The sequence below is a fragment of the Pteropus vampyrus genome, unplaced genomic scaffold, assembly GCF_000151845.1.
Source record: "Pteropus vampyrus isolate Shadow unplaced genomic scaffold, Pvam_2.0 Scaffold140, whole genome shotgun sequence".
Classification (NCBI taxonomy): Eukaryota; Metazoa; Chordata; class Mammalia; order Chiroptera; family Pteropodidae; genus Pteropus; species Pteropus vampyrus.
Window position 1 is genome coordinate 1,537,882 of NW_011888921.1, and position 11,229 is coordinate 1,549,110.

The window sequence follows — 11,229 nt, forward strand, 5'->3', positions numbered from 1 at the left end:
CCGAAAATTATATTCAGTGCCTTGGAAGGGGACCACGCATACAGGAGTCCCTGAACCTTTGGCGTCACTAGCTTCTAGGTAGAGCCTTCTACACCTTTGGACTTAAACCTTTGTCCCACCAAGTATTATTTTGTAAAAACTTAAAAGGAGGAAAGACTAGCTAAGTATTTGTATTGGAGATTGTACATTAATAAAGTTTTCCAGAAGGTAGAAATATATTACAATTAAGGCTTTGGTTATGCTGATTAACATATCACCCAGGAAACTTTATAAACATACAGGTTGTTAGGTGCCAAACCTACTGATTCCTACAGAGTAGGTCTGGGCAATGGGCAGGGAATGGGACTTTTGAAAAGCTTTCCCATGTGATGCTAATCTTTGAGAACTATTCCTTTCTGATTGAGAAGCCACAGTTGAGGTCAGAATGTCTCCTGATTCGAGCCAAGTGAATAACTGGATGCCTGGACCTGCTGGGAAGGCTATTGAAGATTCTGGAGTTTAAATTCAAAATAAAATAGGACTCACGTGGGCATTGGGGTGAAGGGATCCAGCATAACCAATTGAAATTCAGTTTCTGGTAAGATGATCATGTACCTCCCCAGATCCATCTATGATAAAATTGTCTAGGAAAACAGTGATAGGAGGCTAAAGTAAGTTATAACTTCTCCCCCTCTTGTTTTTCTTACTCTCTTTGTTCCGTTACTTGGCTAAAGAGGTTGCTGAGGCTACTCTGGGATCACCATCTAGTCTCCTGTAAAAGGCCTTTCACTTTATCTGACATGGTTTCTGGGCAAACCTAGGTAAAATTTCCAAAACATAGTGCTACATGTTGGATTTTAATATGCTCAGTAGTTAGCCCATGAATTTCCAAGTACACTGCAAATGCTAACTTGATCAGCTCTTCCGATATGGCTCCTTTTTTGTAGAGAGACTTGATCGCTTTCCTTAATAAACAAATATGGTATTACCACTTGGTTTATTAAGCATGAAACGCTCTCTAGCCATCAGTGGTTCTCGAACTTTAGTATATATGAGAATCACCTGGAGAGCTTATTAAAAAATTCCATCAGCCACACACCCAGACAGAGCTGGATGTCTGAGGGATGTGGTGGACCTTGGAATCTACCGTTCTCTCAAGCATCACCAGTTATGTCTATGCAAGCAGCCAGAGGACCGCACCTAGAGAAATGCTGCTGCAGAGAAACATTTTCTAGTCAGATTTCTTCTCATCTCAGCTTTAATTTATTTTCATATGCAATTCTTAAAACAAAAGCCAAGGGGCAGAAAGAAAATTCAATAGAAATGGGGTGGCCCGTGAGAAAGGCATATGGTAGAGGTCTATCAGGAGCTAGAACGTTTACAGCTGGGGCCAGCGGAGGAGATCCTGAAGCACAGCATGACTGGGAAAGGTCTGGATGACCATAGATGAAGATGGAGCCAGGGGTAGAAAGGGATCCTGTAGACCCCTTCATGGCTCTGTCTGTTGCCTTCTCTGCAGTCTTTGTTCTGCACTAGAAGAGGCTAGATGAGGACTGCTAGAGTTCTCTAAGGGTCAAGAATGACTCTAACTGGGCCTCAACTATCATTTCTCTGTGAAGCTATCATTTCTCTGTGAAAGGTCTTCTGTGCATGCTGAGGAAATGGAATGTAAGGTGTCGGTGCATAGACTCCAGCTCTGCTACTAAGTGGTGGCATGGTCCTCGTCCAGCTCCTGAATTTCTTAGAGGCTCAGTTTTATCATCTGTTAAATGGAGACCATACTAGTACTTATCCCAGAGTTGCTATATTATTTTAGTTAACATGTACAAGGCACTTAAAACACTGTCTGCCATGTATTAAGCACTCAATAAACTCTCACTATCTTTACCTGAAACTTTTCCATTCATTCATCCAGGGTTTGTGCTTCCTATTTAATTAAAAAACATCAGGCAACCCAAGAGAGGGATCTCTTATTATTTATCCACTACTCTGAGTTCTCTACTGTTATTTACTTTTCTGAATCCTCAAGAAGGAGAAAGCAGAGAATGGGAAAAAAAAAAATCTTTCTCCCAATGAGATTCTGTGTATGTAGAGGGTTATCTGATACCGGTGAGTTCCCATTGACATTTTTAAAGCATTAAGGATTTGAGTATTTTTTAATCCTGATTCCAAGCTAGTTTTATTTATGTATGTCAGAAATAACTTGAATTGTTGCATCTGTTTAGCTCATCTGGATCCCCCTTGACAGATGGTTTGCTGCAGTATGTGTGAGCTTTCATTTTATAAGCTGGGCTAGAGCTTATAAAAATAAATCATCTCTATCTAAGGGTGTGTTAAAATATTTTTTTCTGAGAATTTTGATTTCAGGAACAGAAGGGATAAATGGTTAGTGATTAGGTCACACTGGAGCTTTTGGCCCAAGCCTATTGTTCTTCTAAAAGTAAATGCAACTGTATAATTCTCTTTTCTGCCCTCTTCCCTTTTACCTATAAGGTGAATGCAAAGATGGATTCAAATGTGATATGCTATGTCTCTGGAGGCAAGAGAGGAATGGCCTCTCAATTCAGTCTCGGAAGCCCCTCTGAGTCCTATTAATGCCAATCCCGGTGGAAACTCTGCCATCTGTCATCCCAGCCAGACAAAGGGAGTGTCCCATTGGTGGCCATCATCTGAGTAAATTAGGAGGGGGCTGGGGGAAAGGCCAGAAGGAAGGCCTGTGCATCTGCGAGGAGAGAATTCACACTGTTGGCATGATGATGCCCACGGGAACCCTTTCGGCAAAAAATAGAAAATGCAGAAGTAAACAAGCCTCTGTAGCGTCTATAGTGTTCTGCTTCAGTTTCCTGAACAGTGTGAGGGCACAGGTGCTTTACAATGGCAAGAATGTGGAAAATAATGAATAAAACCCCTTCATTTTATTTCCAAAGGTGCATGATTTCTGGTAAATGAGTTCCCAGAGATTGTTTTTTAAAGAGCTCTCCTGTGTCAATCAGATCATGGAAAGTGCTGGGGAGGGTGGGCCAATGGTCCGTCCAGCAGAATATTCTGTCTGATAGAATTAGCAAGGGACTTGTTATAGGGAAATGTGATGCCTCCTATTGTTCACTGTGACAGTCCCCCAAGATCATGAATTTATCCAGAGTACACAAAGATCTCCTTCTATTCTTTCAGTTGTGAATTTTTCTAAATCTTTCCTGAAGCAATTTTCATTTTCAACACATTTATACAGCTCTAAGAGTTAACTATGTTTACTTCTACATAAAGCAGAAATTCATTTTATTTGTCAACAACTCATCTTTTTTCCAGGCCATGGTTGCTTTGCCCATAGCTTGTGAGTCCTTGCTGCTCCTGAGGTTATCCCATCTGTCCAAAATGAGGTGTCCTGTCTTCATTTATGTATACATGAGGATATTTCTAATAAACCTCACATGGTCTTCAAAAATTGTCTTCGCAGTCAGAGGAAGAACTTGAGATATATAATTAATCATAACCTTTGAGACATGAATATTCTACTTTTCTCAATATTCCAGATCATATTAGATTTTAGCAGTATCCTAGAATTCACCAGATCATCGTGACATATGTATTTGATTCAAAAGACTAGAACTTCACTCGTAGTACTTTTCTTGACATGTTATCTCAGATAACATGCTTAACAGATGTTTCCTGAGTTAATATGTGTCCAAACCCAAGCCAAGATCTAGAGAATACAAAAATGAATATGACACAGTTCCCAGACTCCAGAACCTTCAGTACAGTCTTTGGTACAACTATGTGGCCTTTTCTTTCTGTTTTTATCATCACATGTTTCTGCCTCTACTCATCATATTGAATTATGTTTCCCACTTAGGAAGCAACAATGACAAAAGAAGGACTTTGAGAAGCTGTATTTATTTCCTTTTTAAGTCTTAAGAAGCTACTTTACTAACTCGACTTATTAATTTATAAATTATTTAGTAAATATTTTCCCTTTACCAAATGGTCTCCTCATAGGCCAAGCACTTAATGTGGTTTCTAGATATCCCAAAGTTATGGAGGGAGGGACTTAAAGAGCTAACTCAGTGAGCTCTGTTTTTCACTGCTCATGTCTGGAATGAGAGGACACTGAATTTGCCCAAGAATCCTGTTAGAACAAACTGCTATTTCTTTAATTAACCAAAACTCATCTTTTTCAAGGCCAGGGTTTCTTGCTATTTTATAATACATACTTAATGGCTTTGTGGAACATGACTATTTTATGTATCTGCTCTTGATGCCAGAGTCCGGCCGAGTGGTAGCACCTACTTGATGTAGAGGTGCCCACGGCACAGCACAGCTCAACCACAATGTTAAGTGGCAACTTTCCTGAGTAAAAGATTTTTGCAAATATGACTGCATATTTGAATCCTAAAAGTTTTATTATATGGTGGAAATATCAGCACTTTATAGTCTTTTTCTTTAGTTGAAAAAAATAACACTTTCCTCCAAATTGTTGTCATTTCCTATGGTAAGTGTGGATGATAGTTAATGAAGAATTCTTTTAAAACTAACTAGCTCAGGATTCTATAGACTCCCACAAAGTAAAAAGATAAAATGACCATTATAATATCATTTTTGACAATCAGTAAGATTCATTAAAAGCACAAAAAAAGAAAAAGAGGTAATCCCACCAACACCATGCAGTGATTTCTTATTAAAGAAGACAGTGAGATATTTCGACATGGTGATTAATAGAAATAATGTATGGATTTTACCCTACCTCCTTGCTGATTTACATTATGCTATGTAGTTGAAACAACAGGGGGACATGTAAAATCTCTCATAAGATTAATGCTGAAATCTCAAACCTCTTGTTACGGTTGATTGTACCTTCACAACAGCATACTTGGGAAAATGAAAATAGAAACACTTTCTATTCTTTCTTTTTGTGTGTCTTATATCCTTTCCATGTGGGTTATTTCTGGGATTCAAATTTATTTTTTATGGTAAACAGTGTTTCTCAGAAATATAATCTTTTTTTTTTTTTTTAAGGAAAGCTTTCTCCATCTAAAAGTTGTATATTTCATCTTTTTTTGCTCTAATGGGGAGATTTCCTGGTCCATCATAAAACATTAAAGTTTAAACAGTGTTTATTTCACTGATTCATCAAAGAGACGTTTGAGGCTGGGATGAAACCTTAAGGATTATATAGCTCAACTTCCTCACCTTATAGACAAGAACACCAAGCTTAAATTGTTTCGCCTGACTTTGCTGTCTGATTTGCCACATCTCAGAGGGCAAAAGTAATGTTTTTAAAGAGGAAAAAAACATTACCAAGGTAACAAAACGCTGTGTGGGAAAATGTAAGGATGAGTGATAGAGAAAAATGAACATTCTTTCTCTGTACAAATGGATAAATGGACCCGAGGTTATGTCAAGTGGGCTGGAAACAAAAAGTAAGAAGAGCCATTTCTTTTAAATTTTCAGCAGTTTCAAGTTTCAGCGGAATGACTGAGAGGTGGGAAAGACAATGCTATAGCCACAGAATATAATAAGAAAATATGGTATCAGTGGAGATTCTGCCTCAGTCTCTTCTCTCCCCTCTGTATGTACTTTCCCACTTTCACATGACCTCTCTGCTGGGGGAGTAGGGGTGGGGGTGAGTAGGGGAACTAGTTCTTGTTCTTTAGCCTCAAAATTTGTATATATAAAAGACCTTTTCTCAGGCCCAATACTACTGAGAGCTATAGACAAATTACCAATGGCTAAGGATTTTTAACATGCTAAATATGCTGATCCACACAACATATTTCTATATAGCTATGCACTGGGTTCTCTTGGATAACTGATCTGATGATATCTACCCTATTATGTCAGTGCTCAGTAATACATTCTGTTTTATCTAAACTGATCCCTTGTAGAATATATCTTTGTTGCAAACCCTTACACACTCTTCTCTCCCACTATTCTATCACCAAGATCCTATATTAACCAGATTGAAGAAATATAAGAAATTGTAGAAATAATAGTACCCTACGTTTTTGGCAAACAATATATTTCTAAGAACTTTCAAATATAACTTCTCACTTTATCCTCACAATAATCCTTTGATGTAGTTACATTGGAATTATTCTCCATGTCACAGAATATAAAAACTAAATTCACACAGCTAATAAGGAGAAGGATATGGGGAAAAGGACAGAATCATAGAACTGGAAGGCATTTAGTTCAGTTTCCTCGATTTGAAAATAAAATTATTTAGTCTAGAGAGGCTAAACAGGTTATCCAAGGTTTTATTATTCAAGTTTAGTACTTGTTAACATTTTTCACATGGTGATTTCCAGCCTACAGTTTTTGTCACTGTGGTACTCCCTCTCACAAATGGGTGAAGATGTGTGAGAGCTGGACGATTCTATCCATCAGCAGAGGTCAAAGATCACATTTTTAATTTTCTTCTCCTCCATTCCATCTAAATGTTCACACTCCGGGTTACATGAGAAAAAATACATAAAGTGATCCTTTAGTCTCAAAGTTTAGTGGTCAAAAGAACCCGGCACCATTCATCTTAGATGGCAGAAAAATAATTTTTAAGTAAGGAAAAAAATCTCCTATCTTCAGGATTTCTTCTTAGCTTGATCAGTCTACATACTTCCATTTTTATTCTCTGATTTTATGTTTTTCCTTGGTCTATTAACATTCATTGAGCATCTTTTCCCCCACTAGAAAAGCACCTTTCTCCAAGTTCCATGGGCATTCCTTTCTTTTCCCTGATTTTGTGCTGCTGCTTATCTTTAGTTTCTGATATCCTGTTACCCTAGAAATAGAGACCCCTTTATGGAGACTGCTTGATTCACGCGTTTATAAAAATGACCTAGAGAAGATACAAGTCTCTCCAAGGAATCTTTGTGAGTCAAGAAGGTGATACTCAGTCACAATTTCAAGGACATTCCCTTGCCATCTAGTCTGGCTTTATAACACATATAGTTTACAGTAAGAGAATAAGTACAAAACTTTTACAACAGAGAAGCACCCAAAGCTCCTATCTCAACTTACTTTCTATTATGGAAGCTACACACTAGTGCCTTCTTAATACTGGATGAAACTTGCTGTACTTTTTCATTTCACCTGTCTCTCATTCATCTCCTGCCTTTCTTTTCCTACAATATTCTCCATTCTTTTCCTTCTCTCTTCCCTCAGCCTCTCTATTTCACATTGCCTGATCTTTTGCTGTATGCCATTCTATCTGCAGCATAATGAAAACATAAACTAAAAGAAATGGAAAATTTTCTAAACTGTTCTCTGTCCTGCATTTCTTTCAAGGACCATATGGATTGTTACTTCTTCTAAAATCCTTTCTGCAGAAATTAGCCCTCAGTTTTTATGGTTTGATCACTCATTTGGCACCTCTCGAATGCAGTCTTTTATTACTCTTTTTCTGTTGATGTCTCTGTCATGTTTTCCCAACAAGATGATGCATTCTTTCCTAAAAGGCAGAAATGTATCCTCAGCATTTACTAAGGTATCCTACACAGCATCTATTATCTTTGGTAATGATGCTCACCTTTATTCTTGATTGCATTTTTCTGGCTTCAGCTTTCTTAATTTGTTGTATGGTTGATTCTTAGAACAGTTTTGGTTCTGAAGATCCAGGAAGGCAGGAGTGGTTTGATCTTAATGGTGCTAGATGTTAGAAATGTTTTATCATATCTGGAAATATTTTCAATATTCCAACTTACTTTCTAGTTTAGGTGTGCAAAATAAGTCATTCAGGCAAAAGCTTCCATACAAATATTATAAAACCTATATAGGTTTTATATTGAATGATTTCAGGATGGGCAGCGTTATAATTTCCCTTCATACAGTTCACATAAATTCTCTTCCTATAGAAGCAGTTGTATTTTTCCATGCAAAAAGACATCTTCTCATCATATCTTAGGCAAGGCTTTGATAATAATAGTAACAATTACCGAGTTCCTATTATACCAAGCACTGTGATTAGCATCTAATAATCACATGAAAAATGTTAACAGCTTTAATAAGTACTATTATTTTCTGCATGGAAAAGAAATTGGTGTTTAGAAAATTTAAACAGAGCGAGGATTAAAACCCTTCAAACTTGCATATAATAGGAGCTTGAAAATGTGTCATGATGATAATAAAATATTTTTCTAAACTCTTCACAAAGTATCTTTTTATGTAGCTATATATTCTGTTAGAGTACATATTACAAAATACATATTTACCATTCTTGGTTTAGTACTTTGCTCAAGGTGATAGCTCTCTGCTGTCCCAAAAGTTCTATAATCATGTGAACAGTAACTTAATATTCAATACCACTATTTTGAAATACAAAATAAAATAATTTAGACATAACTAAAGCTTCTAGAATCTGTTACATATCTCACCTAATTTGCTACAGCAAGTCTATTAGGTGGGTATTACTATATTATTAGGATACACTTCATACTATAAAACTTATAATAAATTATGATTACAATAAAAATTATAATGGAATCCAGTATTCCTTGAAATTTTTTCCACATTTTCCATTTGCAGACATAAAGATGTTATTAGATAATATGTCTCTAAATAATATCTTATTTAGATAAGAATTTTAAAAACTACAAAGAAATAGTAGTTACAGTCTCTCCAAATCATGTCTTTTAAAACAGTTCATTAGCTTTGGTTATATTTATATGTCTGATAAATGAATTCTGTTCAATGAAAATTTGATGCAATTATTTTTAAAATCTTGAAATTAATGTTCAAGGATTATTGATCTGAATCACATCAACTAATGGTTTAATCAACAGGTCACCTACAAACAGCAATGTGAATTCAACTGATATACTGCTGTGCTTGCATTCAAAATGATTTATGTCTTGCCCAAACATAATTATAAAACTGTAAGAGATGTTGAATTATATGTGGGACTTCTCTAAGTATTTCATTAGAACTTTGTTTTTAAACGTTAATTGAAATGTTCTCGTGGATAATCTACATGGAACCAAATTTGAATATAGCTGTGGGGCCTATAAAACAAGGATATTTAGCCTGGTTAATGTAAAAACCATAAATTACTGGCTGTGGGACCCACAGTTATGTGTTCACATGCCTAGAATCCACTTAAAAATATCTCTTTGCCAATTCACTTAATAGAAGCATAGCGCTCTCAGAAAAATTAATTGTTGACAGGTCTAAAACATTAACAATTTATACTATTGTACTATTATCTTCATTTTATTGGATAAAACCTTATTGCAGTTTTATGATTCTTTGGCTAATATGCAGTATTTCTTTTTTAATGCAGGTAAATGGTTTAACTATGGAATTATCTTTCTTGTCTTGATTTTGGACCTTAATATGTGGAAGAACCAGATATTTTATAAACCTCATGAATATGGACAATATATTGGCCCAGGGCAGAAGATATATACAGTGAAAGACTCAGAAAGTTTAAAGGATTTGAACAGAACCAAGCTATCCTGGGAATGGAGGTCCAATCACACTAACCCTCGGACTAATAAAACGTATGTTGAGGGAGACCTGTTCTTACATAGCAGGTTTACAGGGGCTAGTCTTGATGTCAAGTGCCTGGCTTTTGTTCCAAGTTTGATAGCGTTTGTGTGGTTTGGATTCTTCATTTGGTTCTTTGGACGATTTTTGAAAAATGAACAAGGCATGGAGAATCAGGACAAAACTTACACTCGCATGAAAAGAAAATCCCCATCAGAACATAGCAAAGACATGGGAATCACTCGAGAAAACACCCAGGCCTCAGTGGAAGACCCGCTGAATGACCCCCCTTCAGTTTGCATCAGGTCTGACTTCAATGAGATTGTCTACAAGTCCTCCCACCTAACGTCGGAAAACTTGAGCTCGCACTTGAATGAGTCTACCAGCGCAACAGAAGCTGACCCAGACCCAATGACTTCTAAAAGTACACCTACGAACTAGATTCATTTACTCGGAGATAGCACAAAAAGCAACCTTGAGTGTAACTTTAAAAAGTTAGTCTTTCTTTTTGTAAATGTAAGGTTTACTTAGTGTTAGGTAAAGAAATACAAACAATGCCACAACGGTGCTCAACATGCTTTTTCTAGGACTCATTGTTTTCTATTTGTATTATGATACACGTGCCTACTGTATATCTAACAGTCCTCTAGAGATTGCTTTTCACAATTGCACAAGCTATTTATTGACTTTACAGCATAGTACAAGATTAGCTGATTATCTGTGTATCTGATGTTCAACCATAGTGGTGCCTTGAGACATTAAACTGTTTTTAACTGTACCAGAAACTGAGTGTGAAACAGTTCTCTAATCTATTTCACATTGGTTTTGTTTTGTTTTGTTTTGTTTTTTGTATACAATTATTTTAATCTATACTTAATGTCTGAGCAAGAAACAGATGTAGCTTAGATGTGGCTCAGAAAGTATCTCTTGGTTTCTTATTCAGTAGCGAAGTTGGTGACTTTGAAAGCTAGACTGTAGAGATGCATGGTGATTACCTTTGAATATTTATTGGCTGTCCGCCAAATACAAATACAGATACAAAATTCTGTAACAGGAGAATGATAATCCAGCATGGGTCACTACTTGTGAAGTGTGACTTTCTCCAGCCAGTAATTGCAATTAGATGATAATACCTAATTATGTTTTCCTAATTAAACATAAATTGCTACTTGATTAAAAATCCTGCCCTTCACCTTTGGGAACAAAGGTTAAGAGACACAGTTGGGTAAACTCTCAAATTTTTTGGCATTTACACAAAGCCCTAGAAAACCAAGGAACTGAAGTTTTAATCATGTGAGGGTTGCACAGCCTCCCATCTACAATATTTGTACATCTTTCTGTAAATATGGCTCTGGACAGTGAAAATTGAAAAACATATGCCAACTTTGAGCAAGGGAACTCTTCTAAAAGTCATGCAGTGGATCTTGTGAGGTGGGAAAGGATGCGTGAAAGAATCTGTTTAGTGGCTTGTTTTATGTGCTTTTTTTTTTTTTAAAGAATTAAACATCTCACATTAATAAATAAGAAAATTATACATCAGTAATTATGTGATGTCATCTTTTGTTTATAATAGAGAGATTCAATTGTGTCTTAGTTAAATAAGAGCCCTTTAAAAACTTTTTTAACTTCATGACAGGCAAGTTAAGAAATGGAACACTCTCAACTTGCCTTTAATTTTGTTACATAAATTGTGGTTACATGTTCCTTGAGGGGGTTAGGGGAGATCACTTTTAAGCAAAATTACTTTCCTGCCATATACTGACATAGCTGTATTTT

General features: G+C 36.3%; 1 protein-coding gene across 3 annotated transcripts in view; it reads left to right on the top strand.

Annotated features, from left to right (window-relative positions):
- The window catches only part of TMEM117 (transmembrane protein 117), a 393,255-nt gene extending 382,259 nt beyond the window's left edge, over positions 1–10,996 (top strand). For all 3 annotated transcript variants that reach the window (XM_011368176.2, XM_023535458.1, XM_023535457.1), the window contains one exon: positions 9,248–10,996. In XM_011368176.2, coding sequence (XP_011366478.1) covers positions 9,248–9,894 — 647 coding nt within the window. In that variant the 3' untranslated portion in view covers positions 9,895–10,996. The remainder of the gene's footprint in view (positions 1–9,247) is intronic.
- Positions 10,997–11,229: the final 233 nt, after the last annotated feature.